Source organism: Poecilia reticulata, chromosome 1 (assembly GCF_904066995.2).
Source record: "Poecilia reticulata chromosome 1, P_reticulata-male-v2, whole genome shotgun sequence".
In the NCBI taxonomy this organism is placed as follows: domain Eukaryota; kingdom Metazoa; phylum Chordata; class Actinopteri; order Cyprinodontiformes; family Poeciliidae; genus Poecilia; species Poecilia reticulata.
The window spans coordinates 8,305,779-8,331,996 of record NC_088830.1 but is presented as its reverse complement, the minus strand read 5'-3'; the positions used below and the strand labels follow the sequence as shown (position 1 = coordinate 8,331,996).

The 26,218-nt window shown below is 38.8% G+C and overlaps 3 protein-coding genes across 14 annotated transcripts in view; 2 read left to right on the top strand and 1 right to left on the bottom strand.

The window, feature by feature from the left end:
• LOC103471952 (E3 ubiquitin-protein ligase SMURF2) overlaps positions 1-4,075 on the top strand; it is a 58,462-nt gene extending 54,387 nt beyond the window's left edge. For all 4 annotated transcript variants that reach the window (XM_008421450.3, XM_017306694.2, XM_008421297.3 and 1 more), the window contains exon 20: positions 754-4,075. In XM_008421450.3, the coding sequence (XP_008419672.1) occupies positions 754-853 (100 nt within the window). In that variant the 3' untranslated portion in view covers positions 854-4,075. The remainder of the gene's footprint in view (positions 1-753) is intronic.
• A 649-nt stretch (positions 4,076-4,724) lies between these two features.
• LOC145550892 (uncharacterized) lies at positions 4,725-7,041 on the top strand. 5 transcript variants are annotated; one of them, XM_081604749.1, is made up of 6 exons: positions 4,740-5,046; positions 5,273-5,324; positions 5,417-5,511; positions 6,243-6,291; positions 6,394-6,463; positions 6,552-7,041. In XM_081604749.1, exons 3-6 carry the CDS (start codon positions 5,437-5,439, stop codon positions 6,775-6,777), a joined length of 420 nt encoding a protein of 139 aa, XP_081460875.1. In that variant the 5' UTR covers positions 4,740-5,046; positions 5,273-5,324; positions 5,417-5,436; the 3' UTR covers positions 6,778-7,041. The 5 variants fall into 5 exon arrangements, with proteins under 5 accessions (XP_081460888.1, XP_081460878.1, XP_081460875.1 ...); XM_081604762.1 differs by lacking the exon at positions 5,273-5,324 and having other exon boundaries at positions 4,725-5,046; positions 6,249-6,291; XM_081604752.1 differs by lacking the exon at positions 5,273-5,324 and having other exon boundaries at positions 4,737-5,046.
• Positions 7,042-7,502: 461 nt separating this feature from the next.
• LOC103472330 (centrosomal protein of 95 kDa) lies at positions 7,503-22,661 on the bottom strand. Of its 5 annotated transcripts, none has more exons than XM_081604699.1 (21): positions 21,880-22,288; positions 19,587-19,715; positions 18,654-18,761; positions 18,058-18,174; positions 17,759-17,849; positions 16,333-16,398; positions 15,970-16,168; positions 15,249-15,315; positions 15,097-15,164; positions 14,802-14,989; positions 13,991-14,114; positions 12,885-12,966; positions 12,607-12,791; positions 12,408-12,503; positions 11,929-12,064; positions 11,468-11,637; positions 10,300-10,374; positions 10,032-10,184; positions 9,762-9,908; positions 9,616-9,687; positions 7,503-8,462 (listed from the first exon to the last, which is right to left on the bottom strand). In XM_081604699.1, exons 1-21 carry the CDS (start codon positions 21,962-21,964, stop codon positions 8,286-8,288), a joined length of 2,535 nt encoding a protein of 844 aa, XP_081460825.1. In that variant the 5' UTR covers positions 21,965-22,288; the 3' UTR covers positions 7,503-8,285. The 5 variants fall into 5 exon arrangements, with proteins under 5 accessions (XP_081460825.1, XP_081460819.1, XP_081460824.1 ...); XM_081604693.1 differs by having other exon boundaries at positions 15,970-16,166; positions 16,328-16,398; positions 21,880-22,283; XM_081604698.1 differs by having other exon boundaries at positions 13,991-14,111; positions 15,970-16,166; positions 16,328-16,398; positions 21,880-22,274.
• Positions 22,662-26,218: the final 3,557 nt, after the last annotated feature.

The window sequence follows — 26,218 nt, the reverse complement described above, 5'->3', positions numbered from 1 at the left end:
AAAGAACCTTGACATTAACACATAAAAAGCAATAGCATAAGCTAAAGCTACGCTATTAGTAGAATCTAACGGTAATCTGCCAAAACCCTTTTAAAAATTAGCAGATAACACTAAACCACTAAGCATATTGTAAAAATGTTTGCAGAAGCTAACGCTGAACTGTTGAACACACTAAAAAATCCAGTGGAAGCTAATCCTAAACCGCTAATCACAAAAAATTTGTGGAAGCTAATGCTAACCTGGTTAAAATATTGAAAAAATAGCAGAAGGTAACACTAAACACCCAAAAATGTGTAGAAACTAATGCTAAACTGCTAAAAACATTTAAAAAATAGCATAAGGTCACAGTAAGCCACAAAAAATTAGCAGAAGCTAATGCTAAGCACTAATTCTTGAAAGCTAACACTCACACATCAGACATCCTTCTCTCAGCCTGTGTCTCACATCTTCTTGACGACTAGTTTGAGTTTCGCCAAGTCCTCAGTTTCAGTTTTGCCATCTGACTTTGGAACATATTAATACTTTACGGTTGTATGAATAGTATGACCAAAGAAGTGACATAAAGGCCATCCACCACGACATAAAAGTGGGTAACATAATTGGTTTAAAAGACTCAAAAACGGTGGCCATCTTGAAAAATATCTGTCATCCTGAAACAGAACTCGCTAACAGGAAACATGAAAAACCCTCGACCTGAAGAGTTTTACAGCAGTATGCCGCGCTGAACACCTTCTCTCCTTTGTTCTTCTCCAGCTTCAACCGGATCGACATTCCTCCCTACGAGAGCTACGACAAACTGTACGACAAGCTACTGACGGCGATCGAGGAGACGTGCGGCTTCGCGGTGGAGTGAGCGACCGCACAGGACTCTGATGAAACGTCATCGACGCTGCAACGTGCCGGCTGGATCGCCCCTCTCTGAGGATCCAGCCTACAGTCTTCCTCTTCTCTCTTCCATCATCATCTTCATCATCATCAGTTCAGGCAGCAGAGTCGTTGTTGCTATGGTTGGACTTCTTGTTTTTGCATTCAGAAAAAAAGGAACATAGATCAAATTCAATTAGGAAACTTTGTTACCGGGAAATTGCTGTAATTTTTTTATTTTTTTATTTTCCTTAAACACACAAGAACAAAGATCAAGTATTGTTCCTCCTGCAGGCGACGAATCACTGTCGCCTGCAGGAGGCCGAGTCGTTCCTCCTAACCCTCCCCGTCCTCATGGCTGCAGAGCTGGTGCTGGAGCACCGTCGATTCATCCTACCTCAGTGGAAAGTGTTCGTATTTGAAGTTACTCGTTCTAAAATGCCATCTTTAAATTCAGACAGTGATTCGTTTCTTCACACCAGCAGTCATTTTGTAAGTTTAAAAAAAAACAAACAGATTTAATTCTGAGACGTTCTGACGGCCACATCTTTTGGTAAAGCATAGACTTTGCGTTGCGAAAGCCCTTCGATTTTCTCCAGTTTCGTTGCACCACCCCACCCCCTTGTCTCTAAAACCTCACCGACCCCCATTTCACATCAAGTACACCTGCATGTGTTTTTGGGTCCCTAAGAGCGTCACACAGCCTAAATTCCTGCCTGTTCATCATTTCATATAATCTCATTCATCAAAAAGTCTGCTGCTTACGAATCCCCCCCAGCATGATGCCGTCACCACCATGTCTCACCATGTAGCTGAGATGGGTTCTGGGTTTTGCACGTAGCCCGAAGCGTTCAGTTCGTTTAGTTCAGAAATGCAGGTTGCCCCGGCGATGGATTGTTCCACCCGACCTGCTGGTCTCTGCATCTCCTTCAGAGTCACCACAGGCCTCCTGGCTGTCAGTCAAAGTGGCGGCCATGTTTAGAGAGGATCGTTGTAAAAGTGGGGGTGAATACACATGCATGCCAGATTTTTTTCTTCGCGAAGCCATTTAGCTTTCACTTTCCAATTTAGAACCATTTTATTTATTCTCGTTAATCACAAAATTCCCAATAAAACGTAAAGAAGTGCATAAAGTGCTGGGTGATGATCCATTTCTCTTTTTTTATTGATTAATTTTAAGACATTCTTCTGGTAAAATTGCCTCCTTATTCCTCTAATACAGGGGTGTCCAAAGTGGGTCCTGGAGCGCCGGCATCCTGCATGTTTCAGTTCTCTCCCTAGTTGTAGTAACAACCTCCTCAGCAAGTCAGTGTTCTTCTTAGTCCTTCTAATGAGCCATCATTTGATCCAGGTGTGCTAAACCAGTGAGAGAACTAAAACATGCAGGATGCCGGCGCTCCAGGACCCACTTTGGACAACCCTGCTTTAATATTATGACCGCAAGTTAAACAAAAATTCTCGTATCGCCTCAATGTCCCGTCGTACGACTTTTCAGAAGGCATGACTGAAATAAAAGCCACTTTTTGAAAGTATTCTTTTCTTTATAATTCCTTTTTTTTTTAAAGAAAAAAATCGATAAGGTATGACAAAAAGAAAAAAAGGTGGGATTTTATTTTTAAGAAATATCGCCCAGTTCTAGTTAAACCAAGATTATGACATCTTTTGCATGTGTGTGTGTGTGTGTGTGTCAGTGTGCAGGCAGATGTGTTGTAGTTTGCTGAATCTCACCACAGAGCTGATGAACCAACCCGCCCCGTCTGTCTGCAGCAGCGTGCACGCCGGGGACACGAGTTAAAAACTTTACATGACATAACTTTGGATTCTGTCTCTCTTTACACTTCAGAGCACTTTACAAGATGTGCAGCGATGGCCGCAGTGCCACTTTCATGTCTGGATTAAAGTACGTGTGATTAAGTTACGTGTGTGTGCAGCCACGTTAGCTGAAACGCAGAGTTAGAAAGTATCTAGAGACCTGTAATTTTTAAGTATATATGTACAAAGATATAGCTATTTTGTATATTGTTGCTTGTTTTCTTTTTCGGTTTTAATTGCACGCATGTTAATGTCTTTCACAGACCTCTTTGCATTCTCAGGTGAAGTTAGCATTTTTTTATTGTTATTGTTATTATTATTATTACATTAGACTAATAGGTGAAGAACCTAAAATTGAGGACAGAACCGCTTCTCTCCCTCGTCGGCGGCCATGATACAAATATTAACTTGTAGGTCATAAACTAAAGATCTAAACAGTATAGCTCGTTTTCTTTTTCTTATGCATCAAGTCTTGAGTTTCAGATGCAGAGCTGTTAACCGGATGGATGCTTGAGTTAATGTTTTACAGATTACTGATTTTTACGTACTCTTATCAAATTTGAATTTCATATGCAGACATTTATTTGCAGCCATGAAACGGTTTCATATCAGATGAGTTCAGAACATTCTTGTGTAGTTTGAGAGAATTTCTTTTTTTTTTTTTTTCTTGTTTGTTTGTATGCATATGCAGGCTCAAATATAATATCTACAACTTCTTTCTATGTACCAAATAGTTACTGGACAGTTTTTTTTTTTCTTATGGATTCTAATCATATTTGCACACACATAGTTGTATGTTTGTCTATTTCTCCCCTTTTAATACTCTTTTGCCTGTTTTTTCCCCCTCAGTGCAAAGTTTTGCAGCATTTAAAGCAACAAACCCGTACATCCTGACAACAACTTAACTAAAATGCAGCCTTTGTTTATAACATTTTTTTTTTAAATTGATGATAGTTTACCTGTTCCAAACCACAGCAAGTCGTTGAATGTTTAGTACACACATCGCCCCGCGGTTCGAAACGATAAAATCTGGATGCAACATAATGTACCTGCATGTCTGTGTGGGCCCAGTGGGGCTGGATTGATTCATCAAAATGTATGTGCAAATTTTTATTTTTTTGGTGTGAGTTTTAGGAATTTTGATTTATTTCAGCAAAAAAAAAGAGAAAACAAAACTGTTTTTTAAGACATTTTTACGGCTTATTTCCTTTGATTTTTATATTTATTTTAACGGTATACGTGTGTGCATAGTTTCCACATTAGCTGCTCTGTGAGTTTGTAACTTACACTTGTACATAAGGACAATAAAGACGCAAAGAAACTTCTTATACCCTTGCAGAACACTGAGCAATAAAAAATATGCTGTTTGAACCCGACAGCAGTATGTTTTATAGAACAACGTGCATTATTGTCTTTTTTTTATGTGCTGAAGCTAAAATTAGACTATTTCTTTCACTGTTTTGAATCTAAAGTTAGAAATTAAGTTGAGCATACCACTCTAAAACATAAGCCATTCTTAATCGTTTGAATTACCTATGTATTATATCATGAAATTCTAGTTAAGATGTTTAAAGTGAATCGTTCTAAAATATAGAATATAGATTACAGCTCTGTCACCTTAAGTTAATAACCAATGTGATGGTGCAGAAAAATATAAGCTAACCTTTAATTTGACTCAAAATAATCCTTTTTCTTATGTATGTAGCACAGCTGGGTGATTATATTTCATAGGAAACAAAAATTTTATTAATTTACAAATTTCATACAGTCTGTTGCTGTTATTTAAAATGCATTTCATTTACGTTTAGATGTTGGAATTTGAAATGTCATCTTGAGCTAGCTAGCAAAAAATGTTAAGTTAAATTTTTACTTGTTGGGATTTTCAATTTCATTTTCCCTGTTAAAAAAAAGGTCGAAAAGAGAAAATTCAATGGTTCCCAATTTTTGTAACTATTTAATAACAGCTTATTCTGAAAGATATAGAATAATTTCCACCCCCTTTTGAATGTCATGTTTCAGTTCACTCTGCGTTCAGCAGATGGCGGAATTGCTCCTGCTTTTGTTTTGACATTTGTCATTTATAATAAGCCTCAAACAAGCGCACAAAAATATTACTATTTTGATAACATAGGAGAGAGGAGGTAAGTAAACAGTTTGCAACGTAATGGTATAAAAAAATCAGTAAGTTAAGAACAAAGAAGCCATAGCCAAGCACAGAGTATTCTTTAAAACAGTAGAAAAAAAGTGAAGTAACCCTTTACTCCATGGAGCCGGAAGTGAGGAACAACAACCTAGCTTCTGCTGTATTTTATCTTCCGGTAGCTAATAACTGAGGGGACTCTGTTTCATTGCCGAGTTGTAACTTTTCAGGTAAACAAAACTTTAAAAAGAAATGTTTTATGAGGCTGTAGTTTCGCTGTATGCGGAGCAACACAGGAGCGGGCGTCAGAAACCCCGCCATCTTTGTTGTTATTGTCGACACGTGCGCCAGCTAGAGACGCGGCTTTATGACGTTTCTATTTCATTTTAACACACCAACCCCACTCAGTCAGTGTGCTTAAGGTGTTTAAGTCTCTTACCTCACGTTTATCCTCAGGCCAAAGCATAAATGACTTCTTCAACTTAGTCTTGGTGGGAGAGCAGTACTGGTTAGTAATTAATTCACTAATCATGCCAAATTTAAGAAAGCTAGCAGTATTAGACTGACTCATTTCTTCTTTTTTGTTTGTTTGTTTTCCAGGGAGTTTTGGAGAAGAATCCATGATGAGTTCTTCAAACGAGGCCATGCAGGACATCAGTGCGTCGTCTTCTGATCGGTTCTCAAAACATGAACAGGTAAATCTGATCATTGCCTCTGAAACATCAATCTGTTGTCTCAACCCGCCTATACATGCAGAGCGATATTCTGTTAAGTTTATGTTTATGCATCCCATAATTTAACTATCTGTTCCTTGTATCTGTCACCAGCGAGTTTATCTCATGTGGACAGATTTTAATATATTCTGATTTACCCTGCGTGGTAACACTTTATTTAACAGGGTGTGCATAAGACTGACATGATACGGTCATAAATATGACGTAACTTAGCTGTCATGAACATCTTTATGAATGTCTATGACTGTTGTGTTATTTGGTAAATAATGACACTTTAAATGCGATGAGTTGCTCTAACAGTTGCATTGAAAGACATTTAAAAGTGCCAACTTTGCATTACAAGTGTCATTATTTACTGAATGACACACGTCAGTCATAAAAACTCCTTCATATTCATAACAGGTGTTATATCATATTTATTACAGTGTCATGTCAGTCTTACAAACACCCTTTCAAATAGTGTTACCAAATGTTTTTTGATTTTGTTTTTTTTTACACAGACTTTTTTAAAATAATTTTTCAACTTTAAAGGTCGCATTCAAATATCTCCAGTTTATTGAATGAAGTATATTCGGTATAATGGCTATTTTCTTTTTTTCTTTTACATTGAATCGGTCCAAAAGACGTATTTAAATTTTGCTTTATTTCCAAAATCAGTTTTTTGATTTTCTTAAAACTTCTATTATGTCAAGGAGCAGAAAGCGGAAGCTGCGTCTTGTCAAGATGAGTCAGAAAATAATGGTGAGTTAACTTTAAATTTTTTTTTTTTTTTTTTTTCCAGTGAAGTAATGACATCGATGTATGCAGGGAAGTTGTAATCATTACAAATATGTTCATGTACAGCTGAAGACGATGAGGAATTTACCACCTCGCTGAGTGTGGGTGATGGACACTACCTGGTGGATCTGGGAAGGTTTGCTGCTCCAGACTGAACGCTTTCAGCGACCTTCTTCTTAGAATTTATTTACTCACACCCGTGTGTGTTTTCTGAAACCCCTCAGCTCGTCTGAGTTCGTGGTCGACGAGTGGTCCTTGCTGGAGCTCTTCAGGTGCTGCCGGCGGTGCGGCCGCAACTGTATGGTCATAAAACGTGTTTACGGACTGAAGGTCGTGGTCGACCAGAGGTGCAGCTACTGCAAGAACAGATTCGAGTGGACCAACCTGCCGGATAACTTCTGTGACGAGGACGACAAAGACTTCACCAATGGACGGACGCCAACCAGCTGATTGAGGAAGCAGACTGTAGCGCTAGCATTGTTCAGTATAGTTACAGAGGAAGACTGGGAGCTTATTTTATTTTTTTGTATCAAGCCTGGTCCGTTTTTTCCCCCTCCTACTGTTAACTCGTAACGAAGACTGTATCTAGCAGTCGTAGCTTTGCAAAGTCTGCAGTGGGCTTCAGAAGTAAAACTAAATTCTAGATGGCTGTTTTTAGAAAGGCACATCTTGAGACGCCATTTACAGGAACTCTTTATAGAGCGGCCACAATAATAATAATAAAAAAAGTTAAACATTTGTATGTTTGAGCATTCAAATAAAATATACAACAGTTGTTTTTTTCTGTCAAATGTCATTCTCTGTAATATTTACTTAATTTACGTACTTTTAGCTTGCAGCTATATTCATAAGCCAGTCGCCAGAAGCAACGTTATGAGCTAACACGTTTACAGATGAAACGCTCTGCGGTTGGACCAATCAGAAGTCAGGGCCAGTTTAAATTACTGACCCGGAGAAATGTAGAAATTAAATATTTACATTTCTATTGATTTGCAAATTTGGCAAAGTTATTCACATTTATATAATGTATTTAATAAAGGGGTGTATTTTCTCTCCTGCTGTTCCCTCATCGTCGGCGCTGTACTGCCCCATGCAGGTGCGGCGGGGATTTTTGCTCTTTGGCACTTACCATCTATGAAGCAAAATTTTCACCTTTTGTAAATAATTTTGACACATTTTTCCACCAGTGATTCCACACATTTAATGGATGTTAGGGTGGGGGACACATGTTTGCTCCAGGATTACAAAAACACTCCATGTGGTGTTCAGCTGGCACAATCATTGATTCATCACGTTTCAGGATTTGGTTAAAAGTAGAAAAGAGTCACAATCAAGCAGAGGTTAAAGTGAAGTCACAAACAGACCGATTATCGTTGCCCCTGGCGATTAAGACATCAGTCCAGGTTAATTAAAAATCAAACATTAAATAAATAATCCACTTGCATGGTTAAAGTATTAAAAGGAAGACATTTCATGTAAAAGGAAGAAAACCTTAAGACTCATCAGTGTGACAATATTATCAACTCTGTGTCTGTGGTCCTTATTTGGCAACAGGAGGAACAAGTCACTATTTTACAATAAAAGCACACGACGACCGCAGTGGGGAAGGTAAAACGTTATCATTCAACACGTTGTTAAACCAGAGGAGGAGGACTTGGTCCAAAGTGTCTGAAGTTCAGGTGTAGCAGCAGAGGTGAGAGGAACAGTTAGCTACATGAGTTAGAGCTACATTTTGTCAGTGTGTGTAAAATTCCTCAACAACAAAACTCACATTACGCTCTCACAACGGTCACGTTCTTTTCTGTGCAAATCTAAAAAAAATAATAAAGATGCCTGAGACGGTTTGTGCATTAGATTCTTGTACCGTTAAGTTGCGAATAGCAGAAATCGGACACGGCTCTTTCCTTCAATGCAAATGCCAATTTGGACCTGAGCCGGCTTCGTTTTTTTTGTCCCGCTCAGTGGAGATAGCTGGTGTTGTACTGGAAGGAGGCCATCTGGACCTGGTTGCGCAGCCTCTGGACCTCCAGGTTCTGGAAGTGGTCATCCTCGTCGTTCTGGATGATGATTTTCTGCAGGTCTCTTATTTCGCGCTCCATCCGGGAGCGCAGCTCTCGCTTCATTTTCAGCAGAGCCTGGAAAAACACAGGAGGAAAGATGAAAGCAGGGAAAGTATCTTTCCCTGCTTTCCGATGAAACCTGAAGGATTCATCGGGTTTCCTGATTTATTTACAACTTTAAATAAGTTGGACTGATCGGGAAGTGACACACTGCTGGACGTCAGGTGAAAGTGCTTACAATTTGGGAGTGTCTACAGAATTACATTTTCAGACTTCTGAGTTGTTGTTTTCTTGGCAGACTTAAATACAGATATGCAGATATTTCTGTAGCAGTCAGGTTTTAAATACAGTATGGAACCTGCAGTTCTGCAATATATTAATTTCAAAGAAATGCTTATATATATATATATATATATATATATATATATATATATACCGTATTTTCCGCATTATCAGGCGCATAGAATAGACGCTACAGTTACGGTTGCCACCCCCCGTCCCGTATTGAACGGGACATAATTTGTTCCGTACTCTACAAATGTGGATGTGTAATAATAAAGAAGTGGTCCCCCAGTATTTTATATAGTAGTCTGCCCCAGTCATTGTTTCACTCACGGTGTTGGTATTGCGATATTGTGCCCAACTGCTTTCTGGGTAACACAGAAGAACCGACACGCTGCCGCCGCAGTCTCTGTCTCTCTTCCCCCGCCCCCCGGCCTTAAATGTATAACGGCTGGTCCCTTGGTAACCGTAGTCGAAGCACCCGGATGAATATCTAAAGCCACTTTGTTGACATAAAGATTGTCAACAAAACAGTCCGACTCCGGTCGGCGAGGAGAGCCTTCCGCGACTGGGCCGGGGCGTGGCTGGATGATGGTCACCCTTCTCCGTTCGCGCACAGCATGTTTGTGGAGAACGTGGTGCTAAATGACCTGCAGACGACCTGATTATCAGGTCAGTAGGTAGATAGGTCAGTCAAACTTTATTAACAAACCAGCGTTTTGACAACTATCCCAGCATGCACGGCGCGCTTCTTCTTCTACGGGCGAAGATGAAGTCGGCGGCTGCTTACCGTAGTTGCTAGACCTGTTGTGGCTCAATATTGGTCCATATATAAGGCGCACCGGATTATAAGGTGCACTGTCGGCTTTTGAGGAAATTGAAGGTTTTTAGGTGCGCCTTATAGTGCAGAAAATACGGTATAGTTTTTACTTCCTAATGAGTTTACCTTTTCTTGAGCTTTTTTCCGAACCTGGATCTCCTCCCGCTCATGTGCGAGTTTCTCAGCGAGTAATGAAAACTGAAAAAGACAAAATGCATGAAAATTATCAGTAATTTTATTTGCTGGCGGGTCACCTGGTGTGTTTGTCGTACCTGATCCTTGTAGTAGTTCTCCAAGGACTCGAACTGGTCCTGCTGTCGTCTCTGGTGCTCCAGCTGCTGCTCCTTGGCATAAGCTCTCTGCTCCCTCAGCCGGAGTTTCTGTAGCTCCAGACCTTCCTCGAACAGCTGCCGAAACATCTACGTACACACACACATACACACACACACTTGGAATTATTTGGAATTTATTATGACAACAATAAATCCAAACGATCATGTTGAAAAATGGATCAGGATGAATAATAAACGCTAAAGGCCCACCTTCTCCTCCTTGGTGCGCGCCCTCATCAGGCGGGCGCGGTGCTGCACATGGTAGTCGTTGTGGTACTTCTTGGCCCGGGCGATCTGCTGCCGCTGCTCCCGCAGTTTGCTCTGCACCGACTTCTGCTTCTGGATCCGCTCCTTAAACTCCCTCTGGAAGAAAAGGAGGTTAAGGAGGTTAAAGGATTCCCTGCATGTCGACAACGGAGGGGGAAGCCAGAACTCCTTGGTTGGGCGTTTTGGACATGTTTGCTCCAGTGATGCTCACCAGCCGCCTGTTGTGGTCCTGGTCTCTGTTCACCAGATCCACCAGCAGGTCGTGTTTCCTCTGAGCTTCCTCCAGCTGAAAGACAAGGAGGAGTTCATGCCCAACGCAAATCTGAGGGATTGTATTCATCATTTTGTGCTCTGGAATAAACCCAGATAACAAGGTTTACACAGCTGGTAGAAACCAGCAGCAGTCAGAGGGAGACGGTCACTTTGTCTGTCTGTCTGTCACTCTGTCTATCAGAAACTCTTTAAATTGTTCTGGGTTCCTGGAAACGTATGGATTTGACTCAGCCTGTCACAATAAAGTTCTCTTAGCAAAAAATTGAGCCAGTAATTGTTGCGATAATATTGACGTTTTGTGACCATTTTCAAGGAACATATTGATAATGGAATAAAAATGTCAGTTTGCTCTCTGATAAAGACCAATTAACTGTGATTTTGTAAAAATAAATAAATAAAAATCACCCAACACTGGAACTGGAAGATATTTTAAACATCCAAAATAAAAAAATGGCGACCAGAAACGATGAATAAAACATAAATAAAAACACACACCAGAAACCATAAATTAAATGTCCTTCAAAAAATATGAATAATCAGAAGGAAGATGATCGATCTTATTTTATATTTATCATTCAATTGTTTAATTGCTTATTGCAACAGGCTTACATTTGTATTTCCCATTTACAGTTTAAATGTGTCCTTTATCTCTTTTCCTTCCCTTTATCCTTTCTTCATTCCTTGTGTCCTGCTCCACCCTCCCTTCTTTTCTTCCTCATCATCCCTTTTTCTTCCCTTCCTTTTTGTCATGACTCGTCCTTCCTGTTCTCAATCTTTGTGTGACTTCCTTCCTTGTGAAACTCTTTCTTTAGGTTTTCCCTCTTTTACTTCCTTGTTTTTTTCCTTCCTCTGATTGATCAAAATTTAAAGCATTGGCTGCAACTGTTTACTTTAAAAGGAACAGAAAACAGAAAGACACGATCTGGAATGTTTTCTTGGGAACTGCTTAGGAACCTTGGTTATTATCATGTTTTCAACCCAGGAATTAGCCCGTGCCCAGTTGTCCTGTGCAGTAATAACATGCTTAAATTGCTACTAATGTCGGGGTGTTCAAGACTCCCATATATTTGAGCTAAAAAAATCTCACTTGTTGGAGTCGTTCTGACCTGCTTGCAGAGTTTGTGATGATGTGGATCGCGTGAGGACGACACGGCGTGCAGCCCGTCCACCTGCTGCATCTGCTGCTCCCACATTCGACCCAAAGCGTGAGGAGAGACAAGAAGGTGAGGCAGCTCCTCCCGCAGCAAAGGGAGCAACTCGTTCTCCTTTATTCTCACTGGGGGGAGGGAGACGGGAAGAGAAGTCTCTGCTTTATAACATCTACGTTAAACTTGTGGAATAAACACCCTTTTGTAGGCCTTGAATCATTAATTAGCATAGAAATGTATTAAAGCATCACGCTGTCCACACACTAAGTCACTCCTAGAAATAATTGGACCTAGACCAGAGCCTTGTGGGACACCCGCTGATGCACACAGATGTAGAAATAAACATTTCAGAGCTGGGCATTTTCCAAAACACCACCCTGACGCTAACATGAGGTCAGAGGTGACGGGTTGTGACTTACAAGATGAAGTTTTCCTGGGCACCTCGAAGCGTCTCTGTGCTGCTGTTTGTGCTTTTTGTTGAGTCTTTGTTTTGCCAGGAGATGGTTTGGGTGATGGAGAAACGTCTCTCAGAATGGCCTCTCTGTACTCTCGCTCCTACACACAGAGACAAACGACGCATCAATAACCCTCTTCTTGTCCAGACAAACATTACTGTAATTATGTTTTCTCATCAATATCTACCTGGGTAACCCATGGCAACCATTGTAGTTCAGGTAGTATTATTAATACTGGAAAATTTTGAAAACACTTTCCCTCTTAAATATTTGATAGCAGGTTTATTATGATTGAAGAAACAGCTAAATAGCAAAGAAAATGAAGAACTCTCACTTCTAAGACTATTTCCTCTTCATATTTCTCAAAAGCTCTTTACTTTAAACATTATAGATGAAAATTACAAAAAATAGTGAAACCGTATGCTTTTCTAATTCGGACTTACAGCCTTCTGAGCTCCTCTGCGTGCCATTTGGATTTCAGTTCGTTCCCTCTCTTCACACCTTCTCAGCTCCTCTTCGTAAGCTTCACTTTCCAGATGCTGAAAAGGTTTGGTTTTATCGACACAGGAATTGATTAAAAAGAAAATAACGCATTGCTTCGTGTGAAGTAATTCTTGTGTCTTTACTTGAACAGAAACACACCTTCCTCTGAGACGGCCTGTGGTGCGACTCGCCTCGTTTCGAATGATGAGGAACTTGCAGGTTCGTTTGTTTTCCGTCATCCAGGCTCAGCGCCTCCGCCATGGCCTCCTCCAGCTGGCCGTGTGAGGAGCGACATTCCGGACGAGGAGAGGTGGAGGCCTTCCGCTTGTCAGGATCAGATTTTTCTGGAAGAAACGTCCCAGTTCAGTGCACGGCTGTACATACGAGGTCGTTCTAAAGGCTGATAAAAACGATTGTCTTGTAGGTGAAACTGTAACCTGTGTGCTTCCGACGGGTCCTCTTGACGCCGCCGCTGCTGCTGTGGGACCCGTCGCTTTCTCCCAGGACTCGTTTCAGCATCTACACAGTTTATTGTTTGAATTGAAGCACGTCACAGTTACATACATTTAAAAAAAAAAAAAACAACAACATACTATTCCTGAAACCATACATTTGTTTGATTTCATGTCATTTTTATTTCACATGTTTCTTAAAGATTGTAGTTTTTCCATTAGAGTTAATTCTGGTGTTCCTCAGGGTTTGTCACTTGGTCCTGCTTTGTTTTCTTGTTATGTGCTATGGGCCATCATTTCTGTTCAAGGAGCCACACTTTAAAAAATGATGGCAAACAGGGATGTTTTCTTACAACGGAGTGACGGGTGGAAAGGTGCATAGACTTTATATACAGTATAAATAAGAGATAATACAATTTTAATAAAAAAATAAACAAAAAAATGACATTCTGAAAACATCTAATTTGACTAAAAATTAGAATTTTTTAAAATTCTTTTCAATTTTAATTTTAAAAAAAAAGGGCTGCTATAATTTAAAATATCTAATTTGACCTAAAATAAAATATGGGGTTGATTGAAACATAAATAAAAGTTTTCAAAACAACTAAATATTTCAATGAAAGTAAATTGAAATATGAAACTCAGTTTTATAAATCAGAACAGTCAGTCCTCACCACTGTCCTCCGCTACGCTGATGACCCTCTGCTCTACTTATCAATGACACCTGATGAATGACATCATCTACAGAAGTCACTATTATTGTTTCAGACTTAAAAAATGTATGAGTCGCTTTATCTTTGTATCTCAAATTTTCTCTCATAACTTCTAAAAGAAACAAGCTCATTACTGGGATAGCAGTACTTTTTAATCTCTTGTTTCTCTAATTTCCTTATCTGGCCTTGAATAAAGCTGGAGACATATTTAGATACATTTCGCACTGTTTATGCTGGTGTTCTTTACGGTTCTCTACAAAAAACAGAGAATGCAGCTCCAGCGTTAATAGAGCCAACACAGAACAGTGATAACGCAGCAACTGCTGGTTGTTCTACTGATCCAAATCAAATTCAAGCGTAGATGACGTGAGCACACACCAGATCCAGCTCCTCCAGGCGATGAGAGAGGTTCTCAGATATGTGATGCAGCTCCTCTTCCGCCTCCTTGTTCCTTTTTCTTCGATAAGCCAGAGACTCTTCTGAACTCTCCGGTACCGTCCTGCTTATTTCAAGAGACGAGACGGACGGCAATGTTGGGTTTATTTACACGGTTTCCGCATGTTTTTCGTGTTCAACAGTCCACAGTTTCCCAGATTCTGATTCGCAACAAATTCTTTGAGATATTTTAATTTAAAAAAAAGAAACATGCAAACAAACGGATGGATAGATGAATTTATGGTAGAGCGGATGGAGAAATGATTGATGATATTTGGAGAGTGAATCTATACAAAGTCTGACCGAATTTTTTAAAAAAAATCTAGATTCTTGAGAAAATATTACACTTGAATTAAAAGAAAGTAACTTATAAGTACATTTTCAGCAAGATATACGAGGTTGTTTTAAATCAATAATTCATAATGTTGATTAACATTCCACTGGCAGATTATTTCACTTAAAACAAGACATTTTTCCCATGTTAGCTATTAGGCTAACAATGTTATAAGTGAAATAATCTGCCTGTGGAACCAGTAGTTTTTCACCAAAATTAAGGAATTATTGGCTTAAAACAAGCTCCAATATCTTACTGAAAAGTTACTTGCAAGTTAATTTTGTCGTATTTCATGTGTGCTAAGATATTTGCACCAAAAATCAATGGTAAGACTTTGGATTTTTGAAGGTCAATCCAACACTACAGAAACCCTGTAATTAATGTGATAGGTTTTTTTGTCCCCTACAGCAAAATTCTCACCTGATGTCTGTGCTTGTTCTGAGACTTGTTCCTCGGTCCTTAAATCTTTGGATACAACTCAGAACTTCCCCGTCCTCATCGGTGTCTGGCGGCGAAGGCGTGATGGCCGACACCTCGTCCCGCAGGTTGAGAAAAAGCACATTGGGCTGGGTGCGGAACAACACCCTCCTCGGACCCCCGTTGGTCGGCTATGAAACGGCAGAATTTGGTGTGATTTGGTTTAATACAACGATCATTTTTTGGGAGGGGCGCGGGAGGAGAAATCTTGAGCAGAGATTTAAACCTCATTTTCTACCTCCAGTGTCTCTCCCTCCATCTCTGCCGCAATCCGCCGCCCACTGGAGGCAGAGTCGTCGCTTCCACCTGGAGATTGAACCAGGAAGTGATCACGGGCAAACACAACCTGACTTTTTCGTTCTCCAAAACAGTCTGGGTGTTTCTGCTCACCCGAAGACAGGCAATCCACCGGGGACATGATCCCGTTGGTCAGAGTCTCTGTTGTCACTTTAGAGACCTGTGACAGAGAAACAGAAATTCAGGTTCAGATTACAAACAAAACAAAAAAGTGACAGTTTATTGCTGAATGCATTTTTAAGGTTTCCTTTTCTTCACAGCAATTTCAGAAAAAAAAACAAACAAACAACGAACGCATCAGATTTGATGAGTCGAAGAATGAAAGCGCTTCAGACTGAAGTTTTTGCAGACTCTTTGGCTTGTATTTATTTGCCCTGTTGTAGAATCAGGCTTTCTGTTAAGCTTTGCAAACAAACATCCGCAGTAAAAAAGGTCAGATGTGTTACAGGACTCAACCCTTTTACGGCGAAAGTGAGGCATTTCCTCTCTTCTGTGGCAAAACAACTTAAAAATACTGGTAAAAAAACCGGCTAAAAACACAAACTTATTGAATAAGAAGATAAACAAGTAAAAAAAAGCAATTTTTAAGAGTAATACCAAACTTCTATAAAGGTTTTAATGAAAGTAAAAGTTGGTTTTAAACCAACTTCTTTCTACGAATCGTTTAGGTTGCGTCAGCATTTTCACATCCTTCCTCTAATGTGCTGCGTTGCAGAAACAGGAAGTGAGATTGTGGGAAAACGGAATGAGCCCCCCATCGTTTTTGAAGCAGTAGCCTAAATGTCGCCGCATATTTACTGCAATCACATTCTACCTCAACCCGTGTTATGTCAGGATTGGTCTCCTCGGTGGATCCCTGACTGAGGGAAGCGGCTCTGAGGGGGTGGCCGGGAGCGTGGGGCGTGTCCCGCTGGCTGGGCGGCTGCAAAGGGATGGCGGAGAACATCTGGTCCTGGTGTGGCGCTCCCTCAACGTCGACGGCGCCTGATGTCAGAGGAGGGACGGCCGGTTCTGCCATGCAGACACAAAAACATCAATTTCTCTGTTATTTTTTACATTTGCTTTGGTAAAAAAAAAAAAAAACTGCATGTTAAATACTGTAACAATTCAAACATGGCTAAAAATGCAAAGAAAGAATTTTTATTTTTTAATCCCAGTTAGCATGGACTGACCTTGTTGTTTGGCCGTAAGCGTCTGATCCGATCCTTTAAGCTCACTAGCCGATCCAGTTTCCTCCGAGTTTCTGCAAATGAGACATTGTGTTACCATTTTTTTTTTCTCCAAACTAAAACCATCTATTATCTCAGCTTCCCTGAGCATAAATCAGTCAGAACGGTTTCATAAAAAAAACATGCAGCTGCTTTGTAATATAGAATTGACTCATTAGGTTTTATCAAGAAGTTAAAACCTCGTGTTGGAAAACAGGTCTGGTTGTTTTTCTAGCTAATCACATCACAAAGAAAACTTTATTTGAAAAAGCTGCACCAAGGCTGACCAATATAATATAACCAGAGTCAGTCATGAAGAAAGTTTCATAACACAGTTACAAAACTTGAAATAAAAAAAAGAAGAAGTTTAGCATTAGATGCGTTTTAAAATAATTTATTCTTCAACGTGAACAAGATGTGAGTGTGTGAACATTTTCCCATTGAGTGGCTTCAGTATTGACTCTGCTGCAGGCGGCTAGTTGTGTCAACAGCAGAGCGGCGCTCCGAGTCATGAGCTGCAAACCCCACGGTCAGCCAGAGGCTCAGAGGAAACTAATTAGAAACATCCTTTCCTACAAATTCAACCAAAATCTGAACAATCAAGTCAACATGTAAAACTTTAATGATGTTATAACTTTCCTTATAATAGGGGTGTTCAAACTGTGGCTCGAGGGCCATTTGTGACCCTTCAAAAAAAAAATGTTTTCAGCCCCTGACCACAAGTAAAGAGTCTGAGATTTTTTTCTAGAAAAACAGAAAACAATTAGTGATTCAAATTTTTTTTTACATTTTTTATTTTAGTAAGGCAACATCTGAAGCCCCTTCAATGTTTTGGATCTTTAATGACATACAGATTTTTATAAAAAAAATTATTTATTGTTGAGCAGGTAAAACAAACAAAATCACAATAAATAAATTTTTAATTTAATCAATTTGTGGCCTGGAGGGAGTTTAAATTAGCCTCCAGAGCCAAAACTGGCCTCATAATAATGAGACATAATTATCTAAGGTGAGAAAAAACAGTTTCCTTTAGGACTGAAACAATTAATCAGATTAATCGATTACTGACATAATCATCAACAAATTTAGCAGTTGATTAATCATTCACTGGATACACAGACAGTGTGATAGTTTTAGCTTTAGCTTATTGAGATTTACTAAAGGAGTTTAGACAGTAAAATGTCAATTTTAGATTTTAAAAAGGAATTTGATTATTTGTATCTTTTAATGTATTTCTAATATTGTATTAAAAAAGACTTAAGTGGTTAACTGAAAAATCTGTAGACTGGGCCATTTTTTAAATCTGATTACTCGAGCGTCAGAATAATCAATAGATAAATTGATTATTAAATTAATCGTTAGTTGCAGCTTTGGTTTCATTGGAGAAGCTCTTACTCTACACTGGGTGAAACTGATCTCCTCTCCTGCTGCGTCTCCAGGTTGGCCGGCTTCTTGCTCTCATCAGCTTCATCCTCATTAGGTTCATCTGGAGACGAGAACAGGACGGATTACTTAGAGATCGAACAGAAGAAAAAATGAGAAAAGCAAAATGCAAACGAGTTTAAAACCAAACGACAATACTGATTTAAATCCTCAAAATTACATTAGAAGACAGAATCGTCAACAAAAATGATTTCATTAAAAGGGTAAGCCTGCAGATCATTAATAAATCTGATGAGAAAAGACAAACATACGCGTGCCACCGTTCTGCGTCTCCTCGTTCAGCTCCTCGTTGAGGTATTCCAGGAGGCCGTCAAAGATTTCCAGGAGGTTCTTGATCGACTCTTTGTCTCCGCTGACAACATTTTCTCCTGCAGACAGAAACTCAGTGAGTTAGAGCCGTTAGACGTTCCCATAAGTCAGGACTTAAACTTTCCATCCCGTGATCGCCAAAATAACATCGACAGAGACGATAAATAGAATAACTTCATTTTAGTTAGACACAAATAAACCAAGAGAAATAATTCTTATAATTACATTTTTTTTTAAATTACAAATATTATACATTTAATTTAATAATTTAACAAGTGTATTACATTGTTCAATGAGACATTTAAAGGTACATGTCTTTACTTCACGATGCATCCATTTATTTAATTTTGTCTTTTTTGGCTCTCCGTACATCTAAAGGGTCACATCCGTGTTATTCTGAAAATCATTTCGTAACCCCCACTGTGTCAACCACTGCTGTAAGTGATTTAATGCACCGATTAAGTAAATAACCCAGCCATGTTGAAGAGACATGAAACAAATCTAGAAATATGGAGTGTGTGTCGTTTCGTTTCTGTACCTGTGATGTGTGAGAGGCTGATCTGAAGGTAATCCAGAGACAGAGAGTCGATCACAGACTGAACGTTGTGGACATCGTCCTCTTGACTGTTCGCTGAGGCAATATAATCTAAAATGCAAACATAGAAGAAGAAAAAAATAAATAAATCGGCATAACTCAAAACCAGCGACCAGGAGATCTGTGCATTTAATTTGAAATCATCACTTTGGACTTTTCACTTGATCTCTTTCCTCAACCGATGTTTACAGTACGGCTGAAACGATTAATCGGCTTAATAGTGATGAATTGATTACTCACATATAGTAATTGATTATTCATTAACTGGAGTGTGCAGAATCAATAAAAGGCTTCTGAAAGCTCAACATATTCAGAGGAGTAATTAAGGCAAAACTGTACAAAAAATACATACATTTTGAATTTAGGAAGAAAAAAACTTTTGTCTGTAAATATGTTCTACCCAGAACTCAAGTGGCATTTTTAGCTTTACCCGGTTAATATTCTGTAAAAAAAGACAATCTCCTAAGCACCTTTTGCTATCCAATTATTAATCATTCAGAAAAGTAAACAGATCAAAACTTCACTGTATACAGTAGATGTTAATAAGCCAAGCAGAAAGGTGTGAGCTTCTTACATTATGGAAAGTATTTTTTAGCTGCAAATGCGTCCTTTGTAACAAATGATCAAGTGTTTGTTAATTGAATGTTATGTTTGTGCATTTTAGACAGCAAAATGTTTATAACATAAACATGTTGCTTAAGGCAAGAGTTAACGGGCATCCGCTTCAGGAAATATTATTCTATAACCTTTCTTGCCAGTAACAATCCGGATCAACCATCTTAACAACTCAGTCTCGAGAAAACGTGGCCACCGATGAACACCAGATCATCGGAGCGACTCCAGAAATATTTCATCTGCCCAGGACTTTGATTTTACCTGGAACCGTCTCCCCAAGGATAGTCTTGTACAAAGTGACGAAAACATCCGGACCGCACTCCGACAGTGTGCTCAACTTCAGGTTTATGTTACACCTGCTGAGCAGATTGTTTGCCACATCAACCCAGTCTGCAGAGAAAAAGGGGAAATAATGAGTCAGGAGGGTTTGCTGGTAGAAAAGAAGATCAGAATGTCTCGCCGAACGACAACCAAGTCCAAAACAGCAATCCTGTTTAAGCACAACGCGTTTTTTTTTGTCTGGATTTCAAGGTTTACATAACCCTTTTATGCAACTCTCAGACAGAGGATTACTTTGGTTCAATAATAGATGACAGGCAAAGCTTAGTTTTAACATCGGGAACATCACTTCTTTTCTATTCAGTTCAGTTCCATTTTATCCAATCTATGAACCTTTTCCGTGGTTTTCCTTCTTTCTCTCCCTCACTCAGCTCCACATTCTTCCAACTTTTCCATTATCTCAAACCACCTTAGCTTCACACTGATCAACATTTCTCCAAACTTCTGCACATGATTGCTCCTGTAATATGCTCTTTGCGACTTCTGTTTTGGTCATATTCATCACCAGGTATGGCTAAGTTTCAACCCGCTCAACCAAAAGTTCATCTACTAAATGCTGACTTGAAGGGGGTGAATATTTATGCAGTCACTTATTTTATGCTACATACTTTTATTTAACTGTCATTACTTTGTAGGAATCAGTTTTCACTTTTTGTGTAATTTTTTTTCGTAAAAAAAGAAGCTGTCTTTTGTAAATTATGACTGATTTGTAAAAGCAGTAAAAGGGTAAAACATCCAAAGAGGGCGAAATCTTTTTATAGACACTGAATATTTCAGAACATTTGGATCTATTTGGCCCCTGCAGGTTCTTTAATCTTGTGACTGGCGCCGAAAACAGAAGCTGACTGAGATTTCACACCAACAGCCCCAGGAACTCTTTTCCCACCGAGCTTCAGATCCGTGGACTCAGTTGTAAAAGATTTTACCCTTTGGTTTTTAGAAAATACTTTTTCTTGATTATTTATGTCTACTGTTTTTTAATACCAATTTTTATTTTGTTTTACTCAATAAGATAAACTGGCTGTTCAGTAATATCAGTATACAATATGGATATAACTGGAAACACATACTAGGGATTATTTGAAGTGCATTCATGGTAGTATAAATATTTCAATAATGTGTGTAGCGCATAAATAAATAGTTAAAAGCGGAGGCCGTTAGCATTTATTTTACTCTTTGTGTAAATCTAGCTGTTCTGTGAAGGACCAAGAACCACAGCTGAGAGGGGAGGAAGAAAGTACATAACTTTTATTTAAAAAATGTTCTTTTACATATTTATTAAAACTATCAATAAGTTGTGACAGCATGGCATTAGATAATCTCTGAATAAAAAATAAATAAAAAAATCGTGCCCCTCCACTGCATCACAGAAATGCCTCACGTCGTCAATCAGCTCATGTATGCTCTGCTCGAACTGTTAATGGTGGAGAAACAACTTACCGTTACAGGAAAACAACTTACTCGCTGTTATTGGTGGCCATGCTAACTAGCCTGAGCATTCAAAGAAACAAAAACACTAGCATGATTGACGGCGCCAAGACCCTCCTCCAGACTCCCATTGGTTGTTTTTGTCCAGAGCAGTGCATTTCTGGGGGGAGCACTATTTTTTTTTCTCTCTTACACATTCTCTGTCTCATTCCATACCGTCACCGCATAGTGATAGTTTTAGCAAATATGTAGAAAGCAAATGTTTTAGAAATATTAGACACTGCAGCTTTAAATCGGTGTTAGAGCATAAAATCTTTCCAAAGCTTTGAACATCTCAGCGTTATGACAAAAGCTGATCCTACCAAGTATCCTACCATGTATCATTTTTCCCTCTACTTCCCAAATATATCGAAGTGCAACTTGGTTTATTATCCAAAATCCTGACTATAAAATTACAAAATTTGGGGAAAACGTCAATGTGTATGGATACTTTTGCAAACTACACCGTTTTGCATACTTCATCAGCGCTTCCAGACATAACATTTGTTGTCATCTTACTTTGAATTAAACTAAACAGCATCTCACTAATCGCCACAAATAAAGTCAAAAATAAATAAGTCTCTTCTATAACTAGATTCAGTAACTATTTCCTCACATCTTGGTGGTATGACTGGATCTTTTCTTAGTTACTCCAACTCGCAACCTCATGAGGATCAGCAGTACGTTTCTTTATAATTTCCTAGACTCCCTCACTGAAATTATATTGTTAAAAATCTGTAGGACCTACATTCTCTCCGACAGACCTTCCATGTAGCTTCCTGTTCACTTCCTGTTGCCAATCCTCTCATTCGCCAAGTTTCTTCCTCATTCATCAGCTCCTTAAACTATCCTTAATAAATCGGTCTAACACAGTTAACTGCACAACCACACTGGCTTGCTTCTTTACTCTAATTTCGCCACACTAACTACTGTTTCAGGCTAAAAGTTTAATTGACATGTTTTGTTCTAAAAGAAACCAGCATTTATTGTGAGAAAACACATCTGCCTGCAACATTGGTGACTTCTCTAACGCTGTTTTCCTCAAACTTTGCCGGTTAAGTAAACTGAAAAGTAGCAAGCTAACGTTGCTAATGGTTGCCAACAGGAACTTTATGGGATAAGGCTAAACGGCGACCTGTTATCACTGTAATAAATATATATCTACAATGAACGTCTGTCCAGCTGTAAGAAGCGACAATATTAGCCATCCAGAAACCAAACTTTAGCCGCAAGCGTTACGTGTCGCTAGCTTTCAGCCAGAAAGTCGTGGTAGCCTTACTTCTCTCTCCCTCCTGGGTTCCCATGAAACAACTGTCGAAAAAAGATGGCTGGGGCTTGAAAACGGATGATGAGCCAAAACAGGGGGCGAAGTCCCAAATTGCAAACCTGACCCGAAAAACTGGTATCGGTGTTGTAGTTTTTTCGGTATCAGCTCACATTCAAAACTGAGGTCTTGTTTGATTGGACGTTAGCTCATTCTTTGTTTGAGGAAGTAAAGCATGATGTGCTGTCTACCGCCCCCTACTGGTTTCTATGGATATCGACCCTTTGCAACTACGTCACTTCATCGCACGAGTCGCAAAGTGCGCTGCACATTCATTTGGCACGTCAACGATCTTGCCATATTGCAGAAGGAGATTTTGAGGAAGTGTCTATATACATACATAAAAAAAGGTCATTCCGAGTGGAAGCTTGGAGCTGCAAAACTTTCGTATTGTGATATGTCTTTAGAATATTGTAGACCCAAATATTTTTAGCTTTTGTTATAATGTATTTTAAACAGTAAAAGATTATGCTTTTTAAAATATTTTTTTATTTTGCTTGCTTACAATTGAAAATTATTTTTAAAACACACACACACACACACACGCACACACACACACACACACACACACACACACACACACACACACACACACACACACACACACACACACACACACACACTAACACACACACACACACACACACTAATGGCTGTTGTAATCATAGAGCAGGCTAAATTAAAATGCAACTCAACTTTTAGATTTTTAAAATGCTAACTCACAACAACAATTACTCTAAACATGTCATCAAAATGACAACTGTGCCATTAAAATAGGTTAGCCAAAAAATATCTATATGTGACTGCATGTGCACTTTCTTTGTACTGCTACTTGGTCAATTTTATTACAAATGTATTTGGTTAACTAAAGTTTCACTTTAGACATTTATAAGATGCTGAGATTCCTTAAATTGATCAACTATTGAGAAAGATCAAGTCAGAATAAGATACATAACTGATGAGCCAAAATGACAAAAGGCACGCAGTGACTGCAAATTTGAGCTAACTGGGTATCAAGGTCCCAGGCAATAAAAAGTCAGCTGTCATATTGTTGAATTGTTCTGATTACATCAATTTAGAAATCAAAGAACAACTAAAGCAGATACTCTGTGGGATAAACGGAAAGCACATCATTATATTTTTGTCTTGTAAACTACTTAGATAAAATAGGCTCCAAACAGAAAACTCTTGTTTATGTTAAATATCAAAGTTCTTTTCACAGATCCAGTAGTTTTTGTTTGCACATTGAGCATCATTCCAGCTGTGTTCAGAGTCAAAGTTCTGTATCTCCACACAGTCCTCATTTCTGCCTTGAAAATGTTTAGGTTCTCCAAAGCACCAGTAGCTGAAATAAAAAAGAGATTAACAAGTTTTAGGCAAAGAACATCAACCTCTGGTTAATATATGTAGCATGTAACTAATTCCTTTTATGGTTGAATTAGAATGAACATCAATGTGAGAACCTTCTTGTTAGCACAGTCCCATCCACCCATTTAAAGGACCCCTCTCGTATTCTGTCAGTAAGACCAATCCAGGCCCTCTTTTGAAACTTCCTTGTGAATTCCTGGATCACACAAACAGGCAAATAAATAATTAAACATCGCACAGCTGAAGCAACATCCAGAACATCAGTGTTGTTTTGCTTGACTTTCTAATCCAACAGAATGTTCCGCAAGTTTGCAGGTTAACTTTGTTTCTTTAAATATACTGAGTTATGTCTTGGAGCAAAAACTGAACATAACTGCTTTTAGAAACCCTCGTTTAAATAAATCCAATAATTATTTCTGCAGCAAAAAAAGCATGCTTATCAAAAATTCTAATAAATTTGTCTGTGATTGTTTAGTGCTACAAAACATACTGGCAATACATCTTGTAGAGTTGGATCTCTTTGTAAATGCAGACACAATGCAGTAACATGTAAGACAGAGGCTCTTAAACATCTTGTTGGGGATTCAGCCATGTTGAATGAAAATCTCTTAAGGAATCTGTTTGACAGAAATGAATTTTTCTTCAGCTTTAAGGTTGTTCACTATGTTTGACCAAACAATAATTATGTACTGCAACTCTCTGCTTGTTGGAATCCATAAAAAACATTTTCAGAAGCTTCAATACATTCAAAACAGCGCAGCCAGGATTCTATTGAGAGCCCATAAATCTGACCATATTACACCTATTCTCCATGACCTTCATTGGCTTCCTGTCACCTACAGAATTCAGTACAAAATCGCTCTCATCACCCATCAGTGTTTAAACGGAACCTCACCGGATTATCTGAAGGACCTTCTCATTCCACATTCATCCACCAGATCTCTACGATCACAAGACTGCAACTTCCTCCACCTTCCTCGATCCAGATTAAAGACCATGGGTGGTCGGGGATTCTCTGTGGCTGCCCCCCGTCTCTGGAACTCTCTCCCGGACTATTTGAGAGCTCCGCAACCACTGGTTGACTTTAAAAGATGCTTAAAGACTTTTCTATTTAAGCAAGCCTATTCTGCCTCCACATGATTTTCATGATGCTGATTTTATCTATGATTGTAGTTGCACAGTGTAGCACTTTGAGATTTTTGCTAATGAAAAGTGCGGTACAAATTAAATTGATAATTATTATTATGTAGAGATACACATGGTTAGACGTGACATAGATTCTCCACAGGCTTCACTATGACCCATCCTAGCTAACATAGCTAACAGTCTTAGCTATGTTGATGACACACATACTCCCACAATTTCACCACAGGATTATGGAGAAGTTTTACTGCCATAAAACAAGAGCATAGATTTTCGGCTTTAAAGCAGAATTTCATCTCTTTGCTCTCTAAACGTGTAACATTTTCAATTTGTGAGCAGGAATTCAGTACATTTCTCCCACATACGATCCTCCTTTTGATCACAGTAAAGTCATCTGAGACCTGATGGCTACTGGACGAAATCAATCACCACACTTACCAGAGTTTGTCTTCCTCAGTCTGTCCCTCTTATTAGTAAGAGAAATTTGTTGTAAAGCTGAAGGAAATTACCTTTATTTGCAATGGAATTGAGTTCCATGAAGAGGCAAATAATCTCTTTACAGGTATTAAAATTAATTGTTTTACAAGTCTTGAGAGAAAATTAAAAGGTTTATTTTTGAAGCCTAGCAAGAATAAAAATTGAACTAAGAACTATATCCCACATTTAACTGACTAATTGTTACAAAATTAGACTTGCTTTCTAACTTGCAGCAAGTTAGAAAGCAAGTCTTTCTAACTTGTTGCAACTGTAGCCTCAATAAAATGACGGTCATACAACGTTTCTTCCCACACTTACTGTAGGCTGTCAGATTTCCGGATGTTGCCTCAACAACTGAAATTACAGTAAAAGCATATAATAAATTGAATTTTTCTGTGAAAGGCCAGAGCTCTTCTCTACATGACCCAACCCAAAACAAAATATTGATGGATCGTACTGCACGCTCTAAATTTAACCTCAATGTGACAGCAATGAAAGGTCACATGATCAGAATAAGGCTTTATTCTGAATTAAAATATGCTGATGTTCATTGATCCTATCTTGGAACCAACATTTTAAAAATAATTCAAGCAGTAAAATTAACAATACAAACCATGTTGTCAGTTTTGGGGTTTACAAAAATCATGTTAGAATTTATCGTTAGAATAAATTGATTATCACAATGAACTTTTATTCTTGGAAATCAATGATTTTTACACATCTGTAGTTGCCTTTTCTCCCAACATTAATAATTAATGACAATTCACTGCAGGGA